This window comes from Benincasa hispida, chromosome 6, assembly GCF_009727055.1.
Source record: "Benincasa hispida cultivar B227 chromosome 6, ASM972705v1, whole genome shotgun sequence".
In the NCBI taxonomy this organism is placed as follows: Eukaryota; Viridiplantae; Streptophyta; class Magnoliopsida; order Cucurbitales; family Cucurbitaceae; genus Benincasa; species Benincasa hispida.
This window is the reverse complement of record NC_052354.1, coordinates 2,239,477-2,264,056: the sequence shown is the minus strand read 5'-3', so window position 1 is coordinate 2,264,056 and position 24,580 is coordinate 2,239,477. Positions and strand designations below refer to the sequence as shown.

At 30.1% G+C, this 24,580-nt stretch overlaps 1 protein-coding gene across 1 annotated transcript; it reads right to left on the bottom strand.

Moving 5' to 3' along the window:
* Positions 1–16,249: 16,249 nt before the first annotated feature.
* Positions 16,250–20,345, bottom strand: LOC120080333 (cytokinin hydroxylase-like). Its single transcript, XM_039034977.1, has 5 exons — positions 19,966–20,345; positions 19,641–19,867; positions 19,229–19,470; positions 18,071–18,452; positions 16,250–17,017 (listed from the first exon to the last, which is right to left on the bottom strand). Exons 1-5 carry the CDS (start codon positions 20,255–20,257, stop codon positions 16,589–16,591), a joined length of 1,572 nt encoding a protein of 523 aa, XP_038890905.1. The 5' UTR covers positions 20,258–20,345; the 3' UTR covers positions 16,250–16,588.
* Between the last annotated feature and the right edge of the window lie 4,235 nt (positions 20,346–24,580).

The window sequence follows — 24,580 nt, the reverse complement described above, 5'->3', positions numbered from 1 at the left end:
GTCTCAAGCAATATCCTACAAATCCTAACTATTTGTTTCCCTTATCTGGAAAATCTTTTGCTTTTGTTTCTCTTGGATATTTTTCTTATTTAAACTATGCAGATTTTGAATAGGGTATTTTTCCTTTTTTTCGATGTGCCTATTTAAAAGAAAGTTGTTGTATTGCTAGGGTTATTGCTTTTGAGTATTTTGTTTGAAGCTTTTCGCTTTGTATGGTGGCCGAACTATCTGGTTGTACGTTAATCTTTAAGATTGTGGTTCAGAGTTCTTGTAGATCTTGAGGTTCTGCTCTATATCATTTTGAAGCTTAAGGTTGTCTTCATTTCAGGGGAGCCTAAGATATCATTGTTTGAGAAGAGATTCTCTAACTTAAGGGGAGCCTAAGTCCGTCAAGTGGAGTTATCTTCACTAGAAGGTGGAAAGACTACTAGGGAGTCTCACACTTAGGAAGAGTTTAACTGATTGCTTGTTAATTAATATACTTAAGGAGCCTAAGTGATCATTTAGTCAGTAGAGTTGTTTGTGTGTCACTGTATTTGTCATATATCTATAGGTAAGTACGACGTCATAATTGTTTGACTTCATATTAGTAAAAACATATCGCCAAATTGGATTACCAAACTTTTTGTCTTATCTTTTAAATTTTATTTCTTTGGTTTTTTGTCGTTCTTGCAATTACTGACACATCGTGTGTAACAACATTGGTATACTTTGTGACAAATAACCTTAATTTCAGAAAGATTGTGTACAACTAAGCTATCTTACGAAATTTTTGTTGACTTGTATGCTCACAAAAAATCCCTTCTGACGTTGAAGTTTTGAAAACAAAAAGCTTATGTATGAATATGGTAATTTCTATAAAAAGATAGAGAAGACTGACTCATTCATACCCATCTATTTATTTGATAACAATTTAAAATAAAAACAAATAATTAAAATAAAAGGAAAAGAATATTTAAATTATCCAACATGCACTTCATCAATTTTAGAATTGACTTCACTCTCCTTTTACTCTTTAAACCTAGATGGTGTGTAGAAATAAATATAGCACTTAATATCACAAAATTAATTAAATAATTAACAACTACTCACAATTATATTCAACGTGCTAATTATAATTATATTTACGCGTGAGTTTAGTCTACAAAATAATCTCTTAAAATATGCTATTTTTTATTTTTATTTTTATTTTTATTTTTTACTTTGAAGCCTAATTTTGAATAAATAACCAAAAAGGGAAGATCTTAGTTCCATGAATGTGATATATATTATATATCAACACTTGGAAGCCTGACTTGATTAAAAGTAGCTTTTTACACTCTTCTAAGATTTCAATTAATTAAATTATAACACAATCACATAAAATTATATATCACACAATATGATTAGACATTTATTAAACATATACTTTACACTAATTCTTAATTTTTTATAATTAATTTCACAAACTAGATTAGTATCACTTGAATATTTAAAAAAACAAAAAACAAAAACAAAAAAAACAGAACCTTTATGTGTTTGATATATGAATTATTATTTTTATTAAAGTTTTTCGTTCTCAATCTAATGATTATTTAGAGAATCTCAAATTATTTTATACATATAAAAAAATAATATTGAATTGAGATATGGGATTTGTGATTTATTTTTTTTTTTAAAAATTTATAAAAGTTTGTAATGATGGTTACTGCCACTTAAAAAAACACTGAACGGTCAGATATTAACATCTTTTGTGCAGATTTAAAGAGGAAAAAAATATTATCTAGGCGTGAAGCTAAAGCACTTATAATAAACTATAATATCTAATTAGTTGTCTTCATTATATGTTTAATTATGTGAAAGAAAATATTGAAAGAGAATAATAATAATTAAAAAAGAAAAAAAAGAAAGTGGTGGAGGGGAAAAAGGTGGTGGGAGAGGGTTGGCATATTTTTGATTTGGTATATGGTGGCGCATATTTATTATTTATTATTTGAGATCTTTAATTTTACTTAAATTCTTTAAGTGATAATGATTTTCCTATCATTATTGTTAATTTATCATAGTCTATTACAACCGTGTAAAAGCTAGCCTTTCTTTTTTTCTTTTTTCTTTTTTTTTTTTTTTTATATTAGGAATATTATTCCATGTGAGCATATGTGTATACTAAATAGTACGAGTTCTGTGGTTCGAATCTTTTTACTTCGATTGTACTAAAAAAAAAAGTCTTCTAAAATAATTATTTCTAGTAGTTTTCTTGATCTGTGCGTCTAATTAACAAAAATTGACTTGAACTTTCAATCTCAAGAAAAATAGTACAAATAAATTAATGCTTTGAACGATTAAGCTCATTTGGATAATAACTCTAAAATCTATTAGTATACAATATTCATACTTGACAATAAGTCCTACTTTATGCTAGATAGATTCAAAGACATCCTAAGCGTTAGCATGTATTTATGCTAGCTAGTTGAGCTATAGTCGTTTTGGTAAGTGTATTTTATTAATGAATTATTTGTCTTTTTATTAATTAATATATATGAGGGAGTTCTCAAACATTGTTTTCTCTAACCATTGTTTACTTTTTAGTCTGTTTTTCGATCATAATTTAAGGTATAGGAACTCATACCATGATCTCTTAAACCATAGTCCCATACTATTTGTTTGGACTATGTGATTAGTCTATATGCTTTTGTGAATTTATTTTAATCATAATAAGCACAAATTTCAATAATAAAACAACCAATCATAACATTTCTCTGATTTATTTTCAAATATTTTATAAATTGTTCAAAGATGGTATTTTTAATTTTTGGTGTTTTGTATTACATTAAAACAAAAAGCCTATTCGAAAATGTTTGTGAGAGTAAGCTTTTTTTTCCATGTATCCATAAGTGTCGGGCTAGCTTATCTACACCTCGACTAATCTCATGGGACAACCTGTTTGACTATACAACATATGAGTGTCAAGAAAACTCATATGATATTAAATCGTAAGTAGGTGGTCACCGTGGATTATACCCATGACCTCTTAACTTTTTATCAAGATCATGCCCATATTTGCCATTAGGCGAATCCATGAGTTTATGTTTGCTAGAGAAAGTTCATTGGCTAGGAAATTAAAAACATAAATTTAGCCCTTCAAAATTGAAAAAGCACTAGGATGACTCGCCACTCGATATACGGATGTTAAACCGAAAGCACTGACAACTACTGTAACAACAAAAATACAACCAATAAGTAAAGACACACAACAGTTGGTAATCTAGTTCGGTGACAAACACCTATGTCTAGAGGGCAGAAAGCCCAAGAAAGATAATCCATTAATATTAAAGAGTTAATTTACAATGTAGTACTTATCTGTAATATACCAACTACTACAGTGGCTCACGTGGAGTTTAACTCACATTGCACTTAGGCTCTTCCTAGATTGAAACTCCCTCTCAACTAAATTTAGGCTCCCCCTAAGTATGTTAATATTAGCATCAGTCACTTTGACACCCAACAGTGTGTGGGACTCCTCTCAACTTGATTATCTTCCTCTTGGATCAGTGAACTCCCTTCACTGACAACTCTTAGATCTCCCTAAGATAGAGAACTCTTTCTGAAGCTGAGTCTTTGAATCACCTTAAGACTGAAAATCTCTTCTCTAACAGTAATGACTTAGGCTCCCCCTAAGACCTTGAAACTCTTTAACATGTTGCACTCGACGGATGAAGAACATGCACAGTGGAATAGTGAGTAGACAAGCAAGAACATGATATAGAATAGTTCGGTCGGAATATAGAAAAATGTCTTGCTCAATTACACAAGTGTGGCAACACTCACTTTAAATAAATGAATCCAATAAAGGAAATAAGTCTTCATTTGGAATAAAAGGATGTACTTAAAAAAGGAACATATCGGACTAAATATCACAGTCGGATATTTCTAGATATGGAGAAATATTCTACAAGAAAATACTTTAATGTCACAACTGGATGTTAATACTTTATTTGAGACATCTGCAAAACCCCTACCTTAGAGAAAATTATAAAGTCAACGAACCAAAACTCCAACAAACTCTCCCTTTGACTTATAATTTTTTTTTTTTTTTTTATAGATAGAACAAAAATAAACTACCATTCAACAACAAGCACAAATGTTTGAAAGAAAGTCTTGACAGAAATAATAACATCAACAGAACAATACAAAATAAGCTAAAACATATCAATCCTTAGAGCATAAACACATCATAATCATGAGCAGAAAATCAGATAGAAACCTCCGCCAAACTAAACCACAAATAACTCCCCCTTTCTGGTTGGCAAAAAAAAAAAAAAATCAACGCCCTTATTGAGAAGAGGAAGCACCTGCATCCCAACCACATGATCAGTAAAACCTCATCCACTTCAACCTTTTTCTCCTAAAGCTGGTGCACCAAAGACTCTAGATCCCATGATACAGTGGAAAGTAGCTAAAGAATATAACCACCAAATGAAAAAGTTATTAAATCTCGACTTGAATCATCAAGATAGTAAGTAATCGTGGTAGTATCTAGACTAGGAACATGATGTCCCTGCAAAAGTTTAGGATTGATGGAGAAGAGACTTAAAGATGGGCCAACAACATCTGAAGTAGTGAGAAGACTAGGCTTCTAAGACAAAAGGATACCACAAATAAAGCGAGGAAAACAAATAGGTAATTTCAAGGTTGTAGACCCAATGTGACGTTTAATCTGGTTGATTACAAACACAACATAATTGAATTTTGATCTAATCCCAATCTAATATATTAAAGTAGCAAGAGCAATGGACTTTCCAATCCTATATGAAAAGGCATATTTAACACTTAAGACAGTTGTAGACAGTTGACCCTTACGTGGCCAAATGGAACGTGCTTCTCCAGTCAACTCAAACATCAAATCTCTTAAAGAAGAACGTTGTTCTTTCATAGTTTCAAGCACAGTACGAAAAAAAATTGGTTGATCACTGCAGTAGAGAAAACAAAAGCATGTCGCCTAATATGTACCCTTTGAAATTTTCACTAGTTGATTCTGCAAAGTCTGAGGGAAGATTCATACTGAATTCACGAACCAACTGAGGATAGTAGGGCCCCAAACTCAAAACTGTTCTTTTAATATCAGGAGTTTGAATTAAGTCCATAAGCTCAACACATTCTTGAGTACGATCAGATAATTCTTTCTCATCCACAATATTTCTTTTTACGACATACTACCACATGCTTGCACTCTCTTCAGTGTGAAAAAAGACCCATCCAAAGGCATAGAAGGGACATTAGCACAGATGGTTGTTTTCTTTTGGTTTGAGTCGTGGCCTTAGTGACCCGAAAAGATCATGTAGCTTCTTTGTCTGAACTACTCTTGAAACCCCCATTCAGAGGCTTCCTCAGAAGCAGATTGCTTAGAATAATCATCAGAGGACTGAGAAGAAATATCAACATCATTATTACCATCTCTAAAAACACAAGCACTATCAACAACTTTCTTAGATTAGAGAGCAATAATAAGGATATCATATTCATCATCAAAATGAGTGAAGCGCGGAGAATTCTCTAAACTTGGGCCACTGGAATCAGTGTTAACTTCAGATTCAACAACACATTCTCATGAGTCATAAAGATCAATAAATCAACATTATTAGGATTTTGGTCGGATAAAGTGGAGGACTCATACAAAGTTTGACATTTTCTTTAACATTTTGAGCCTCGTCACTAGGCCCAGTGCCAATAACAATTAGTACCACAGGAGGGCTTTGTGAATCAATACCATCGAGAACAGAGGAGGCAAGAACAATATTCTCAACAACAGAGTTAAAAAAAAAAGGTTCATCAAAGTATTTACACCTTTATTTTTTTTTTAAAATCAGCAAAAATTTCAATATTATCACAAACTAACATTACAGTTGAAGTAGGAACAAACAACTTCTCAAATTCATGACAATTCAGATTAACAACATTCGAACATAACTCAGGAGCAGGAGTTTGAACAACCATATCAGCAAAGACAGAACCAGATTCAAGATTAACATGATAAACTAAACTACCTTAATAAACCCTAGCGTCTACATGAGCTTATAAAAAAGGTTTATCTCTTTAGGTTTTCTAGGCATGGCAATATACTTATGCATATGATCATATTTACCACTAGAAGGAGTTTGTTTGGAATAATTTCAACACAACCCCAATTAAATCAACCATCGTTGAGCTCACCTTTCCTTTCTCTTTAATGTCTAATGGTTGACTTGCTTCAGAACGTCTTCTTTTTGCGGAGGAAGGAGGAAATCCAAATTTCTTATTTCAACAGGAAAACCTCGCACATGAACACCATATTTATTTGTAAAGGGCGGTAGAACGTCATCAATGACATGCATCTTGCACTTTATCTTTTTCTTTATATCTTACCATTTTACTGGCAGATATGTGAGACCCTTGGCGATTACTCATCATTAGAGATGACTGAGAGAGATAATCAAGAATACAAACTTTGAACAGAGGCAGTTGAGAGAGAGAGAAACCTACGATATAACAAGAAAATCTGTCATGATCAAACCGCCTATAATTTGAATTCGAATAGTAATTTGAAGTTAAACCCACGTTTAACTTCCCTCAGTTCTCACTAATCATAATTAAGATAATTAATTGCATGATCTGCCTCATGGGCTTCCACAACTGATGCGTCGAGATTCTCAGTTGAATGACCCATGACATTAATTGTTATGCCTTAAGAACATAAAGACCCAAGGCTACCCTCAGAGCCTCAAAACGATCAACATCAAGAGTCTTAGTAAAAATGTCAGTAATTTGATTTTTTGTGTTAACGTGTTCTTACACAATTTGTTTACTTTCTACAAGATCACGAATAAAATGATGTCTGATGTTTATATGCTTAGTAAGATTGTGTTGAACTAGATTTTTAGATATGTTAATTACACTCTAATTGTCACATAAAAGAGTCATGACATCATGTGAAATATCATACTCCATCAACATCTGCTTCATCAAAATTAATTACGTATAACTACTCCCTATTGTAATATATTCTGCTTCAATCATAGGCAAGGAAACAAAATTTTGTTTCTTGTTGGACCACGAAATCAAGTTATTCCCTTAAAAAAAAAAAAAAAAAAAAGCAACATCCGAATGTACTCTTTCTATCCTCTGAGCTACCTACCCAATTAGCATCACAGTAGCCAGATAGAGCACTACTGGTATCAAGGGTGTACAATAAGTAATAATTGCTAGTTCCATTTATGTATTTGATGATTCTCTTTGCACTTAGTAAATGACTATTTTTAGGACAATATTGATATGTAGCACATACCTAAACAAAAAAGGCAATGTCAGATCTGCTGGTAGTCAAATAAAGAAAACTCTCAATGATGCTCCTAAATGGCTATTTTTAGGATAGGATTGATATGTAGCACATACCTAAACAACAAAGGCAATGTCAGGTCTGCTGGCAGTCAAATAAAGAAAACTTTCAATGATGCTCCTTTAGAGACTCTCAGCAACATTAGTTCCACCGGAGTCTTTTGACATTTTTACATGAGTTGGGGCAGGAGTTTTTTTAGTATGGGCACTTTCAAGGCCAAATTTCTTCACTAAATTCTTCGCATATTTTTTTTGTGAAATAAAGATTCCCTCATTAAGTTGCCTGATTTAAAATCCTAGAAAATAGGATAGTTCTCCTACCATACTCATTTCAAATTCATCATGCATCAATTTCATAGAGAGCTCAACCATCTCTTGAGACGTTCTTCCGAAAACATTGTCATCATCATAAATTTGAACAATCACAAATTTTTCACTAGAGCTCTTTCCCAAGAGAGTTTTATCAACCCCCCCCGGTCTGTACCCATTGTTGACAAGAATTTGGGTTAGATGCTCGTACCATGCTCTGGGAGCCTGTTTGAGGCCATAAAGGATCTTATTGAGTTTATATACATGCTCAGGGTGAGAAGGATCCACAAATCCTTTGGGTTGAGCAACATACAGTTCCTCATTTAGAATTTCATTCAAGAAGGTACTTTTTACATCCATCTAATGTAATTTAAACTTTAAAAGAAAAGCAATGCCGAGGAAGAGTCTGATGGCTTCTAATCTTGCAACAGGAATGAAGGTTTCATCAAAATCCACACTTTCAACTTGTGTATATCCTTGAGCCACTAATCTTGCTTTATTTCTAGTCACATTTCCATTCTCATTAGTCCTTTTTCTGAAAATCCACTTTGTACCAATAACATTCACATATTCAGGTTTGGGGACAAGAGTCCAAACGTCATTCCTCACAAATTTCTTGAGCTCTTCCTGCATGTCATTTATCCAACATTCATCAGCAAGAGCTTCTTTAATATTTTCTGGTTCAACAGGGCAAGTGAAGGAAATGTTACTGATGATGTCAAGATAATTAATTTTGTCACATCTAAAGGCATGTTAGACGAGAGGTTAGGCATATTAGTATTAATAACTGAAGTGATATTGAGATCTTCTTCAATAAAAGGTAGTACGAGTTCATTTGTTGTAGACACGGTAAGCTCAACTATTTGTGGAATATCGAAAAAATATCCTTCCATCAGACTTAAAATCCCATTTCGTTTTAGTTTCTCTATCAACAAGAATGTAACAAACACTTTCAAAGACATGATAATATTTTACATTAGGTTTTCTACCTCTCTATATTTCATAAATAGTGTTTGAAGTTCCTGGTCATAAGACCACTCTATTACGTATGTGACAAGCCATGTTTAAAGCTTCCACCCATAAGTGAAATGACATATGTTTTGCATGTATCATCGCACGAGCCATCTCTTGAAGTGTTTTGTTTTTCCTTTCCACAATCACATTCTGTTGTGGTGTAATAGGACCTGAAAATTCGTGTGAATCCTAACAGACTGATAGAACTCAGTGAATTGAGAGTTCTCAAACTTCCTACCAAGATTACTTCGAATATATATCACATTCAGATCTTTCTCAGTTGTAGTTGAAGACAGAGGGTATGAAAAACAAAAAACAGTGTCTGCTTTTTCACAAAGAAAATGCACCTAGGTGTATCTAGAGAAGTCATCAATAACAACCATAACATATTATTTGCCTCCCGGACTCTTCAGATTGCATGAGTCTTATCAAATCCATATGAAGAAGTTTCAAAACAAGGGAAGAGCTTGGGTGACCTGATTGCTTGTGAGAGGCATGAGTTTGTTTATCGGATAGTCAATCTCCAGAAATAATTCTAGGAGATGCTGATAAAGAGAGGAGAGTGTTTATGGCATTCGTTGCAAGAGCCTTCTGAATAGTTCCCATGCTTATATGCCTAAGACATTTATACCATAAACTCACTTCATCTTGTTTAGAGAGATGAAAAACCTGCAAAGAATGATCAGGACTTGACAGATAACAATTATCAGAAGAATACAAACCTGTCATAACGAGAGCTTTGACATCGTCTGTGACAACACATTTGTCCTTAGTAAAGCTCACATTTAGTCCTTGGTTGCACAATTGACTGATGTTAATAAGATTGGCAGTGAGTTCTTCAACCAACACTACATCTTTCAGTGGAGGAAGACCCGAACAATTTGGTTTTCCTTTTCCAATAATTTTTCCACAAGAACCATCACCAAAAGTGACCTTTCCAGAATTAACAGATTTGAGATTGGACAAATAACTCTTTTCACCAATCATGTGCCTAGAACTTCCACTATCAAAATACCAGTCACCCTTAGCAAAGGAGCTAAGCGAAGTTAGAACCACATTACATTTGTTTTGAACATTTTTCTCTCTCCACACTTGTTTGGCTCTTGTCTAGTTTTTATAATGGTTCTGTGCGAAGTAGGGATCTAGAATAGGTGGGTCTGTAAAGAATCTTCAATAATTGATAGTAAAAAGGTATTTGTGCCCCACTTTTCCACAATAATGAAAAACCCACTTTGGTCTAGTCAAGGGATTATCTTTTAATACAGTATTATTAGTAGATGTACCTGTAAAGCCATAAGACTCAGGATCTTCAGATCTAACAAACTCAATCTTTTGCTTCCCTTTTTGTTTTGACTGGTTGTAATGTTGACTTTCTCTTTTAGAAAATTCAAGCCTAGAGTTATCATTAGTGAATTTTCCTTCTATCAAAAGTTTTTCCAAAGACTCAGGTCCAACATCAACATTTTGATATTCTTGCATATTGAATCCTTTTCAGCTTTAACTTGAGAAAGTTCACACTTCAAATCTGCAATAGTAGATATAAGTATGTGATTATCAATTATCAAAGTCTCAATCTTACCTTCTGCACATTAAGGGCTTTCTGATTATCTTGCCATTTGAGAAAAAAAGTATGATAAGAGGGATTTATAGACTCAATTCTTGTAGTATCATGATCGGTCTTTGCATACACATCATGAGGTGTCCGAGAAGATGTTCTAACAAGCGCTTTTGACATCATCCTCTGAGTCACTGCTATCTTGGATTCAGTATCAGACAAAGTTAATATATATCCTTTGCTCCGTCTCTTCAGAAAAATGGGACATGCAACATATGACCGAATCCATCACACTCTCGACATTTGGAGCTCTTTTCCTTGTGTGAAAGTAGATTGCCTGACTTGTCAGATTTCCTTTTACTATATTGAGATTTGAATTGACTAAGAGGAGTATAACCATCTTATTATTATTATAAGAGCCCGACCTCTTACCAAAATGTTTTAGCACACAGTTAAACTGTTTTGAAAGCAAAATAACCGATTTAGCAAGAGAATCTTTTGATTTTCTATTGTCACTCACCAACTCTTCTTTAACCGTGGATTGAAGGGTAATTCCCTTATTTTTTTTTCGACTTTCCCATCTAGGGACATTTCAAAAATGAGTAAAGAGCCAAATAATTCGTCTACTCTCAACTTTGTTATATCTTGAGCTTCCGCAATGACAATGATTTTCATATCAAATCTCTTGAGTGGAGATATAAGTACCTTTCTGACAAGTTATTCTTCTGAAATCTTCTCTCAAAGAGCAAACCACTCATTAGCAATATCTAGCAAATTTACATTGAACTCATCAATGGTTTCTTCTTCGTTCATTCTAAGATGCTCAAAGTTTGATGTCATCAACTGCAACCTGGACATCTTTACTTTAGACGTTCTCTCATGTGTAACAGACAATATGTCCAATGTCTCCTTAGCCAAGACACAAGTGTTAATTAATCTGAATATGTTACGATCTACACCATTAAATATGACATTCAAGGCACGATAATTTTCCAAAGAGGCTTCATCTTATTCTCTAGACCACTAAGAATCTGACTTCAAAATTTCCTTTCTATCATCAGTTTTGATGGTAAGATGAGTCCATCCGGATACAACAACCTTCCAAGTTTTGCTATCAGTCGACTTCAGAAAGGTAGTCATTCGAGCTTTCTAGTAGGAATTGTTTGTTCCATCAAGAACAGGTGGACGAGGTGGTCGAGTCTCCTTCCTTGATTCCGTCCATGATTAAAGCACCTGAGATAAAGGTGATCCGTTCTGGTACCAATTGAAAAAGCATTAGGATGACTTGCCATTCAATATACGATTGTTAAACTGAAAGTACTGACAACAACTGTAACAACAAAAATACCAACAAAAAGTAAACAAGTAAAGACACAATAGTTGGTAACCCAGTTCGGTGATAAACACCTACGTGTGGGAGGAAGAAAGCTCAAGAAAGATAATCCACTAATATTAAAGAGTTAAGAAATTTACAACGTAGTTCTTATCTGTAATACACCAACTACTATAGTGGCTCATGTAAAGCTTAACCTACAATACACCTAGGCTCCCCCTAATGTGAGACTCCCTTTTAACTAAACTTAGGCTCCCTCTAAGTATGTTAATATTAGCATCTGAAACTTCGACACCCGACAGTGTATGGGACTCCTCTCAACTTGATCATCTTTCTCTTGGATCAGTGAACTCCCTTCACTGACAACTCTTAGATCTCCTTAAGACAAAGAACTCCTTCTATGAAGCTAAGTTTTAGGCTCCCCCTAAGACTGAGAATCCCTTCTTTGGCAGAGATGGCTTAGGCTGCTTCTAAGACCTTGAAACTCTTCAACATATTGCACTCAACGAATGAAGAACATGCACAACAAAATAGTGAGCAAACAAGCAAGAACGTGATATAGAATAGTTCAGTCGGAATACAGAAAAACGTCTTGCTTAATTACACAAATGAGGCAACCCTAAATAGTTTGTAACACTTACTTTAAATAAATGAATCTAATAAAATAAATAAGTCTTCATTTGGAATAAAAAGTCACGCTTCAAAAAAGAACATATCAAACTAAATATCACAATTGGATATTTCCAGATATGGAAAAATATTCTGTAGAAAAATACTCTAATGTCACAACTAGATGTTAATACTTTATTTGAGATATCTGCAGATGCAGAACCACTGCTTTAGAGAAAATTATAAAGCCAACAAATCAAATCTCCAACAAAAATAAAAACCTCCATTTTTTCTATTTATAGTTTTAATATGTGTGTAATGGGTTAGCTACAAATATTGGTACTATGTCAATTATATACATATTATAAAGAGCATAAAGTTGAGGAGGGAGGAGAGATTTAGAGACTCTTGAGCCTATACTAAATCTGTCTCTATGTGTATATATATTTAATGGGAATAAAAAAAAAAAAGATAATGGATGATATTTAAAAGGAGAAAAAAAAAAGAGAGGAAAAAGAGGGAGATCCCATGTGAGTTAAAAGGAGTCAAAGCACTAAACATCTAGTTGTTATTATTAAATAATACTTTATAGCAAATCTGAGTTTAATAATAAAAGTCTTTGAGTTAGTTATTTATGAAGGAAAACCCTTGGAACACTTCTTTCCACTTTACGAATTTAATCGCCACTAAAATCCGCTCGTGCAAGTTTTAAACTTTTATTTTAAAAAAAAAATAAATTTATTTATTATTTATTATTATTTAAGTGTGTGTACAATATCCAATCATTATCAGTGGGGATAGTGACTTTTATAACCATCACATGCCTAACTCTTCCACGGTGGAATTTCAATTTACACGTGGACAAATACATATCAACTCCAAAGGAAACCGACGGAAATGAACGAGAAAATTTCTAATACTACAATAGTATGAAAAATTTTCTATACTACCTCAGTTCGTTGTTTGCCACAAAAGTAACATTTAAGAATCATGTGAGTCCATGAAATAAATGAATAAATTATTTAATGAGGTATCAAATAATGAATGAGAGGATTAGATATTATAATAGTACTAAATATTTTTCCAAAATGAATAACTCTACTAGCATCAAACATGTACTACATCATTACATCAACATCGAGATTTAAAGTTTCATCTCTACCTCAAATATTAACAAAAAAAAAAAAAGACCTCAGGGAAGTGAAGCATTGAAGCACAGTTAGTAGTACAAGTTCTAAGGTTGAGTTTACTTATTTCAAGGTTGTAAGGGTGTTTTTTTTCCTAAAAGTTAAGCGTCCATCAGGATTTTGTGACTTTACTTTTTTTTTTTTGTGGCTAGTACAACAACTATGAGGCGAGGAATTAAACCTCCAACCTCTAGGTACGAAACTTTACTTTGAGATGTATTTCTTTATACAATTTTTTATTTAACATTATTTTTTTAAAAAAACTTATTTTATATGTAATCATAATTGTGAGACTTTTAAAAGTCAAAGATTAGTGTATTTCTAAAATCATAATTTATATATTTATTACTTCAAAAGAAAGAACAATCTTAGTTTTGAAAAGGAAAATTTTCACAGACACAAAAATTGTCAAATTATTTACAAAAATAGTAAAAAAAAAAAAAAACTGATAGATACTAATAGATTTTTATCGGCATCAATCAGTTTCGATCACCAATAGAGATTGATGTCTCTATCAAAGAAGATTAAAATTTTGTTATTTTGTGTAAATAATTTCCCTCATTTTTCTATTTTTGAAAATCCCCCTTTTAAAAATAACAAAAAAAAAAAAAAAGTTGGAATGCTATTTTAAAATCTTTATAACGGCTCTAATTCAAAGTCATAATTGAAGAGATGAAAACATCACTATAACCAACACCATCGTCTCATATTGGTCTCATTACTAGCACACTTCAAAAGTCACCTTAATCTAAAGTAAAGTTTTGTTTTATAATCTTATTGTATGTTTTAATATATAGTTTAGAATTTCCAAAATATCAAAAAAGTCACCTTCATCAACAAAAAGAAGTAGGGAAGGACTTTTATATGGTCATTTGCATGTATAAAATCTTCTCTCATTTTCAAAACTTTCCTGCCAAAAGTTACTAATGTGAGGTTCAATGGGGCACCATCCACACTCAATCTTTGAATCTTTTAAAGAATATTTAAAAAATTATCTATAGATATTTAATATTAAATTATTTTCCACTTAACAACATCTCATATGTGTGTTATTTACTAATTAAATTTTAATGGAGAATTCAAGATATATATAAAAACTACTTTTTATTTTTCATTTCCATATTTATTATTATTGAAATGGACAGTATCTTTAAGATTTTTCCTTTTTTGGATATGGTCTACAAATATTATAATTTATTTATTAATGGAATACCTTGAATCTATCTCTTACGTTTCGAACGATTAAGTAGGGATCTCACTATCCAATTAACGAGTTGGGATCTAAGAAGTTATATTCGTATTTGTCAAATATTTTTATTTACGCTTTTTATCTTAAAGTTTAGAGAAATGCTCTATATAAACTCTCTAATTTTAGAGGTGTCTCTGGCTTTGTAATCTGAAATATTCTCTTTAATAATAAATTACTCTACCTCTGTCTGTTTGGACATAGTTAACACACTATTAATAAATCACGTAAATTTATGAATTCATTAGATTTGAAATTAAAAATTAACGATTTATTAGACATAATAGGTTTGTTAAATTTAAAACAGTGTTGAATAATTTATCAAATTAAAAGTTCAAAAAACTTAGCTATAAAATATTCTTAAAGTTTAAAGATCTATTAAAAATAAAATTGAAAACTCAAATTTTATAAAATATTTATAAAGTTTAGAGAAATGTATTAGACATATAAATATAAAAATTCGAACATTTTATAAGACAAATTTATTATACATATTTGACACCAACATTAAAGCTTAATGCCTGAAGTTGCAATAATTATGTTCCATTTAAATATTAGATTGCCGACTTTTCTTATGGCATTATAAATTGATATAAAATAAATAATAGTATTAGAAAATAGAGGAGTGGGAAATGAAAATAGATGAACAATATTTTAAATTAATTCTTTTTAAATAAATAATTATTTCTATTTAGTGACAGCTAATCAAAGTCATAGATTAATGACATTAAAAAACTATCATAACTTTTTGAAAATACGAAGGATTCCACACTTTTTTTTTCAAAAAAACATGCTAAGTATTTTTTTCTTAAATAAAAAATACGTATAAACTAATTAATTATATTTCATGACAGTTAAAAATTGCCATAGATTGATGAAATTTTAAAATTGTCATAAATTTTTAAAAATTCGACAATTTCTATTTTTCCCATTAAAAAAGCGTTTCTTTTAGCATTTATGACACTTTTTTTTCTATCTCTACCTTAGTTTGGCTTGACAACGATATCATGGAAGCCCACTTTTCTTTAGTGTGTATTGAGAACGGTATCCATCATTTTGCACTCTAATCACACAACAAACAAAATTTTAAAATATTTTTATTTAATTATTAGGTCACAAACTGTAGTTAAACAATTAGATGAGGCAGACACAATTAAGTAATTTTTTAAAAAAAGATAGTGGGACGTGAAGATAATTAAAGAATAATGGGTTGCAGGAAAAAAAAAATTAATTAATTAAAGCATCCTTTGAAAGAAAGATTAGAAGAAAATGCATAATGTTTTGGTGTATGTTTTTGTTTATATTATTAATAAAGTTTTGTTTTGGAGCATGTAAAAAGTCATAGACACCCTTTTTTGGGGAAACTGTCTAAGAGAGAAGCTTCAATATAATAACCTCTAAACTCCAAAGTAGTGCATTTGAGGCCAATTAAGAAGCTGCTGGCTTTGACCTGTAATGTAATTAACTCACTTTTTGTTCCATTTTTCTTATATTATACATTTTTTCTTCCAACAAAAAAAACTTATGTCCTTTATTCAAGTCAATTAATCCAATATAATTCAACTGAGATACATTATAATTTGTTAACGATTAAAATGTCGAATAATAATTAAAAAAGAAGAAGGAAAAAAAAACGGTTGCCTCTATTTAATATTGCTCAAAATATAACATTACAACCAAACTTCATATTCTCCCACATCTCTCTTTCTCTTCACAATGACAAAAACAGAAAGAGAGAGCAAAAAGAAAAACAAAAACAAACGAGTGAAAAATGACCAAATCTCTCTCTCGTCTCAAAAAGGAAAAAGAAACTCTACCTTAGAGAAAATTTATTAAGGAAAAGTACTTGAGTGCATTCTACGCTACACCCATCTATTTCAGCTGTCCAATCAATTCTTTTTTTTTTTTTCCTTAAATTATTCTTTCTAGTGTCTGGTTGGAACGAGGTACAAAAAGATGGGTGCAACTCACGATGCATTCAAGTATTAACTCTGTGTATTCAAAGGCTTCAAACAAACTTGAACGCCGTATTTAGGTTTTATAGTGAGGACGACAACGGGTGCATGTCGGTATTTATCGGAGATCGTGAAGCTAAATTTGGAGATGAGCATAGCCAAGATGATCTTAGTTTCCATAAGAGCAAAAGATTGGCCAACACAATTGCGAGGGCCAGAAGCAAAAGGGATGAAACCACCAGAAGTAAAAGCTTTTGAATTGGCAAATCTTTCTGGATTGAATTCATTTGCATCTTTTCCCCATATTTCTTCACTATGATGAATGGCTAACACTGGAATCCATATTGATAATCCTTTTGGGATCTCTAAATCTCCAAGTTTTATATCTTCAAATGCCATTCTTGGAAGAATACTTGCTGGTGGGTATAGTCTTAGCGATTCATTTATCACCATACCTAACTGTAATTAAGGACAAATAAGTAAATGTACACGAATAAAAAGATATAAATAATTATAATCGGAAAAAATTTGGATGCAGTTACGTAGAAAACACTCGATAAAAATCCGTCATGTGATCAATACTTTTAAAATATTCAATTATTTTTATTTTGTAAAAGGTTGTACCTAATCATGTCTATATATGAATATTTATTTATCAAACAAATGTAAGGGTAAATAAGTAAATGTACAAGTATTTCCTTATATTGTAATAAAAATATGTTAATTAAGCTCATTTAAATCCATAAAAAAAAAATTGTAAATGGTAAAAGATTGACCATGTGTTTATGAGTTTTAATGTCTTTTCAGGGCCAACTGAAGTGGCTACAACAATCATTAGTTTTGGTTAAGTGGAATATTTGGATTTTAATTAATTAATTAATTAATTTTCTTCTAAAATTTGTGAAAATTCAGTTGAGGAAAAAGACATTTATAAGTGGTGTGCCATGAAGTAAGCCATATTAAAATGAACTAGGGTCCCACCCACAATCTTTTTTTTCCTTCCATAAATTAATTTATCTATTTAGTTTATAATTTTTATTTGTTCAAAATTAAATCCATAAATTTTTATCTTATTTGGTTATCTACCTTATGTTTTAAAAAATCAAACTATTTTTTTTTTTAAAAAAAATTATTATTATTTTTAACATTTAAATAAAAATTCAATTCTTTTACTTAGAAAAAATAGAAAATGGTAATAAAAAAAATAAAATGATTGCAAAACTCAGGCTTCCTTTTCCAAATTATAAAATTCTTTTGAAAAATCTTCTATTATAGCTGAAAAGACAGTTTGGGAACCTTAGTGGGTTATCCATCCCCCACTTTTTTAGGATATTAAATTTTCATCTTCTTATTAATAATTTTTTTGGGCTTTATATTATAGTAATAGAAAAATGTTATATAAAATACAAATAATAAGAAATTTTAACTTGCTTTAAAAGGGTGAAAAACTTGATTATCACATTAAATTTTTTAAAAAATAATTTATAAAATTAAAATCTCGACATTTCTTACCAGAGAAAGTTTGGAAAGATGATGAAACGAGGGCGTTTCAGAACCACAGATAGCGATAACTTCGGCTCGAAGCTTGTGTTGCCAAGAAGGGTTAGTAGCTAATAACATGACAGTCCAAGTGAGCAAAAGGGCAGTGGTTTCATGGCCAGCAAAGAAGAATGTTTTGCATTCATCCATTATAATTTGCAAATTCAAACTCAAACCATTCCCATCTTTTTTCTTTTGCATTTCATTTAGCAACATTCCCAATAAATCATTCCCATATGAACTGCTTCTCCCAATTTCCACACAATCCCTTCTGCTTTGTATTATCTCCATTAACAATTCCTCCACTTTCCCTTTCAATGCCTTTATTTCTCTGTTATATTTACTTGGAAAAAACCTGCCAAAAACCCAAATTAAAAACTACCCATCATCAAAATATTACTCTAAAATAACATTCACTTTTATGTGTTTGAATTCTTTTTTTTTTTTTTTTTTTTTGCACACTTTCTATAGTATATATCTACTAGAATTATACGGAAGAATAAAAACTTAAAAAAATTTTAAAAAGAAAAAAATTTGTCACATGACAAATTGTACCTAATAACCTTGTTTGATTGAAAAAATGTAATTTATGATGATTTGATAGCTCTTAATAATAGTTGTTTTTTCCGACCAAAATCGAGTTAATAGTTAGAAAATTAATGTTACAAGAAATCGAGCTTAAGAGGTCGTTGAAATGTTGTAAGTGTGACTTGATCTAAAACGATGCATTAAGAGATCAAACGAAGCAATTGCACTCGTGATAATACAAAAAAGACGAAAATGTCCTTAAAACTACAACATTGCACACCCAAGTTTTTTTTTATCATGAGCTAATATTTTTGTTCCAACAATAAAAGAGAAAAGAGATCAAAATGAGCATAGGACACTCACATAATGTTTGCATTATCAATCTTAAAATTATAAGTTCAATTCTACACTCCACGATGGTAAAAAAAAAAAATTAACAAAATGTAGCTAAAAAAAGAGAGTGAAAAGAGAGTGAAAAAAGAGGAGAGAGAAGAGAGAAATTAGATTTTTTTTTTAAAAAAAAAAATGAAAATAAAGCCATGTCAAAGGTTAGCACTGTCAGCATTAAAAAAAAAAAAAAGGAGAAAAGAAAAAAATTGTTACCGGCTACCGGGAAGACAGAGGTGGCGGCTGGCCTGGGCACAGAGATGCTGTAAAACAGTAAGTAAATGAAAGATTTGTTTTCCCTTTTCGTAACTGCTTTCAAACTCCGTTCTCGATATTATATCCGCCGTTAATCTTGTCATATACTCGCCGATTTCAAATTCTGATCGCCCCGATTTCACCTCATTTTCTATTGACTCCAGCATCTCCCTTGTACACTCCACCATATACCCCGCATAACTCTGAAAAAACAAAACAAAACACTAAAATTCAAATCCAAAAATAAAAATAATAATAAATAATCATTTATTCGTGTTCTTAAATCATTTACGCTAGAAGTTGGATTTCCCCACTCACATATTATAATTTTTTTTTTTTAAAAAAAAAAAAAAAACCACAAAAGCGTACGGACCTTAAGTCGGTCACCGACAAAAGCGGGTGCGACAATATGGCGTTGATGGAACCAATTTTGGCCGTTGGCCATTAAAAGACCACGGCCAATAAAGTGCTTAGAGCCTTGTTGTTGAAGCCATGACTTGCCCGAAACGGCGCTGTATTTAGACAAAAGCTCTTTTATCAAATCCGTTTCTGTCAGACACATTCTTGGCTCAATCCCATTCCAAAATATAAATCTCTTCCCTGAAAAGATGAAATAAAATAAATTACTTAACGATGATAATCGTCGCAATGCAAATAATTTGAGGGTCATCATCATGATTGACTCATCATCGACGTACCAAACTGGGTGGACCAGGCGAGGAAATGAGGGAGGAGACGGGGGACGAGGTCGTGAGAGATGGAAGGCATGTCGGAGGAGGTGGATTTGGAGAGGAGGGCGGCGACGTCGAGGATGTTGCCGAGGAGAGGGCGGGGTTTAGGGCCGCGCACGCCTTGCTTTGCCATCTTGTGCTTGATGCGTCTAGGAGTGAAGCAGTAGCAAGAAAGGGTGTCGTATAGTAAAGAGAAGATGAAAAACGACGTCGTTAGGAGAACTAGAGTTGTAAGGAGGAGTGGCAACATGATGGGCATTGAGAGATCAGAGAGGGTATAATAAGTGTTTTGAATTTATTTATATATATAAAACTTAAATTTTGCCAAACACAGAAGAGAGATTCAGAGTTGGGGAAAAGGGAGAATGCCAAAGATAGAAGAAAGACATGCACATATAAATCGTGAGCACATCTTATGTGAACTTTGCTTCCTGGGCCCTACTTCCAACAGTTTTATTACTATTTTTATTTTTATTTTTTTAACATTACCGGTGAAAGATCGAATCGTTGACCTCTAGAGAGGAAGGATTTAAACTCACTTTTTAACTATTTTAAGATTCAAGTTTAATTGTATCTTTTTTCTGAATTTTTATTTCTATTTTTTGTATAATAATTTCTTAATGTATTAAAATTGAATTTTTCGAGATCTACTAGATATAAAATTGAAAGTTTAAGAATTTATTATAATCGCTTTTAAAATTCAATTATTTGTTAGCAATATTTAGAGATAAATTTGTAATTTAACTTTTTTTTTTTGTTCTTTTTTATTTTGGAATGAATATAATAGAACACTTTATTTTATTAATTAAAAAATCTTGGCATTTGAACTTGGATTAAATTACACATGTTTGGTGATCGTAAATATGAGTCTTGATTAATTAATTAAAGTATATATACCATTAATTAAGAGGTCAGAGATCTAAATTCCGCGTTAACACGTAATGTTGAAGTCTAAAAAAGAATTAAAAATTTGGTCTTAAAACTTTCAAGATTATGTTCTACATGTTTGTAAACTATATAAAAAAAAAGTGTAATAGGAATCTAAAACCACAAAAACTTGAAATTTTAATATTATGATATAATTCAGATAATTTTCGATTTTAAATTATTAAACCGGAAAAAAAGTGAATAAAATAAATTGTTCAACCTAAAGTTGGAGGGCATCTTTTATTATAAATTATCATTTTATAGTTTTGGTCCAATATTTCAATATATAAATAATATCTAATCGATTATAATTGATGTGTAATTTTTTCCTTAAAGATAGAAGATTTAAAATTTCAATACCTACATTTATTGTGTTTATGATAAACTATAGATGTAATAGTAACTAAATTTAATTATAGTATTAATAGCAGTTGTACATATACAAATAAATGAACAAAATTAAATTACTATGTAAAGATTTGAATTTAAAAATAAAGAAATACAAATGTGTTGAACAAAAATGTAAAAAATTGTAGAAAAAGAAAACGTGGCCACAAGAGCATTACATTTTTCAAAAGGTTTGACCAAATAGTTTCCATTCGAGAAAATCAAATTCAACCAATTTTCTTGTGACCAAATAGAATTTATTTCGATTCCCATCTTTTTAATTAAATCCCTTCATTATTCAATCTGTTATTATTTTATTTTATTTTTTTTAATAACTTTTCTTTATTCAAACATTTATTATCATTTCCACTTCTACGGTAGAAATAAGTAGAAAAATAATAAAGAAATTAGACATAAGAGTTTACATAAAAACTATAAATTCGGAGAAAAATCACGATCTACAAGAAAGAAATCCACCATGTGAATAATTTTCTACCAATCCCAATTATAAGAGCACTCTCTCAAAACTTGTATAAACCCGATACCCTTTTTTCAACTCAAACTAGAGAATACATAAAGAAATTTTAACTAAAGTTAGCACATTGAAGTTTAAAGTATTTCTAATTAGGACAATTTGAAACCAAAGTCGTAAGTTCCTTTTATAGTACTTGGAGTCTATCACTTTCTTAAACCTTTTCGATATGGGATAACCACATTTCTAATATTTTGCCAAAACCTAATCGAAATGGTTCCAGTTCCAATTTCCCACATTTTTAATTAAAAAAAAATTGATTTAAAATTTGTTGTAAACATTTTGAAAAACTCAGTTCTTTGGTTTTATATATGATTTTTAAAATTAAACTAATAAAAAAAGTGATTATATTAACGTCCCATTTGTTAAAGATTCTTCTGAAACGTGCTTTAATTAGAGATGAAGAGGGCTTGTTGAAAGCTGTTTGTATATCCTTAATAAAAAGGTTCTCAATTTTATCTCAAATATATATATATAATATATATATATATATATATATATAATTTGATTTCAATTTTCATAGATTTAATTTTAAAAATAAGTCATTTGAAAAAATTTGAAGTGTTTTGCAACCAATCAAAATAGTTTTCGAAATACTTTTAAAATTTATTTTAACGGTTTTTTATCAAAAAGAGTTTACATGAAAATGATTTTTTTAAAAAAATTTTTTTTTTCTCTAGTCAATCTTCTAAGTTTTTTTTTTTTTTTTTAAGAAAAGAAAATTGCAAAAATAAGGCATCTTTTAATAACTATTTCAGTTTATTTATTTTTTTGTTTTTGGTCTTCAAAAGCCATACATGTTTTATAATCGTTTTTTGTCTTTTCACAAAAAAAAAAAAAAAAAAAAAAAAACCTGTTTTTTTCTTTAAAAAAAAAATTGAATGATAATTATTTTCAATTTTCAATTTTTTAAAAAGTGGAGATGAAGAGATGCTTTAGAGAGAAAAAAATATATAGAGATGTGAAACTAAAAATTTTATGACATAAATATAAAATTTTAAGATAGAAAAGTTATACACAGTAAGTTTAGAAACATTTTGAGAATGAGAAAAGGTTAAAAAGAGAATATTTGTTAAGACTAAAAATATTAGTTAGATAAAAATAAAGAAATAGAAGTTAGAGAAAAAAAAAAAGATAAATTTTTGAGAGAAAAAATGTTAATAAAACAGAAATTTCACATAATTTTTTCTCTCTAGCATTTTGACCTTTATAATTTCTATTTATTTATTTTTCTAGCTAATATAGCTCTTAGAAACTATTATTTTTACATGAAAATGTTAGGGAGAAACTTTTGTTAAGAGAAAAGTTTTGTTTTTGATATATCATTAGAGAGAAAATATTAGTTGGAAAAAAAGAGATAAATTTATTGAGAAAATTATGTTAGAACAACATCATTTCTCCCTAGGATTTTTGTATCTACAAATTTTACTTTTTAGTGAGATGTATTTGAAAAATAAAAAGTTCATAAAGGTAAAAATGTTTAGAGAAGAAACTAAACTTAAAATTGTTTGACCAAATCGGAATATTTTAGAGTCTGTTTGGTAGAGATTTTGAAAGTATAAATTTGAAAATAAGAGATTATGAAAATAAAGTTATATTTCATGTTTTCAGATATATGTTTGATAGCAAATTCAAAAATTGGATTATAATATAAATAATTGTTTAAAATTTGTTTGGTATATTCATTTCTAGATCATAAAATTGATTGTAGTTACCCACTAATATTTAATTGACAATAAATTATCATTAATTTATTTATCAGTATGATTTATGTTAAAAAATTTGATTTATGTTAAAAAAATTATATAATTAGTATTTTATAATATTATATAATTTGTAATATATTATATTAAAAAAAAACAAATTAAATTTATAACATGATATTATTGTATTTCTAAATATTAATTTCAAAATTTGAATATAATGAACATGTAAAAACATTTCAGAATTTTCATTGTTTAGATCATAGAACTGGAAAACAGTTGTTAGAAATAAAATTTGCTGTCAAACACATATTTACTGAACTCAATAAATTAAAAAATATAAAATATAATTTAGATTGTCTACCAAACAAACTTTTAGTTTCGATTCAAGCACTAAATAATTGTTTTTATTATATTAAATTATACTATATATATTTTTAAACCTACTAAAATAATATATTGCAACTATGAAACAAATTGGAAAAAAAACCCCACAAAATATAGAAGAAGGAAAAGTAAGCTTGACTTACCCACACCCACACCCCGTGCCGTGAAATTAAAAACCAATATATTATTTATATTTCCAATTATTATCACAAATTTAAAAATCAATTATTTTTTTTCCTTTTCCTAGATTTAATAATTGTTATTTTCAATCATAAATCATTGACAAAGAAAACTATCATAAATTTTGAAAAATCTAAAAAACTTCATTTTTTTTATGGTAAAAAAGCATGATTTTGACTTTAATAACCATTTTTTCTCTACCTTTCATATATTTACAACGGTTCATATGTCAAGAAGTAGTGATTGATTATTAAACGATCCCTATTTTATTGAATTTTAGGGTTTATAAAGTATCTCTTAAATACAAAGATCTCTAACAACGCTTGAATTGTATATCTAATCTACAAATTTTAAAAAATGTCAGATAGATTAAAAATTAATTAAGCACAAAATTAAAAATCCATAATATATTAAGAGAAGTTGAGATTTCATCGTTTGAAGAAATGTTAAATACAAAATTGAAAAT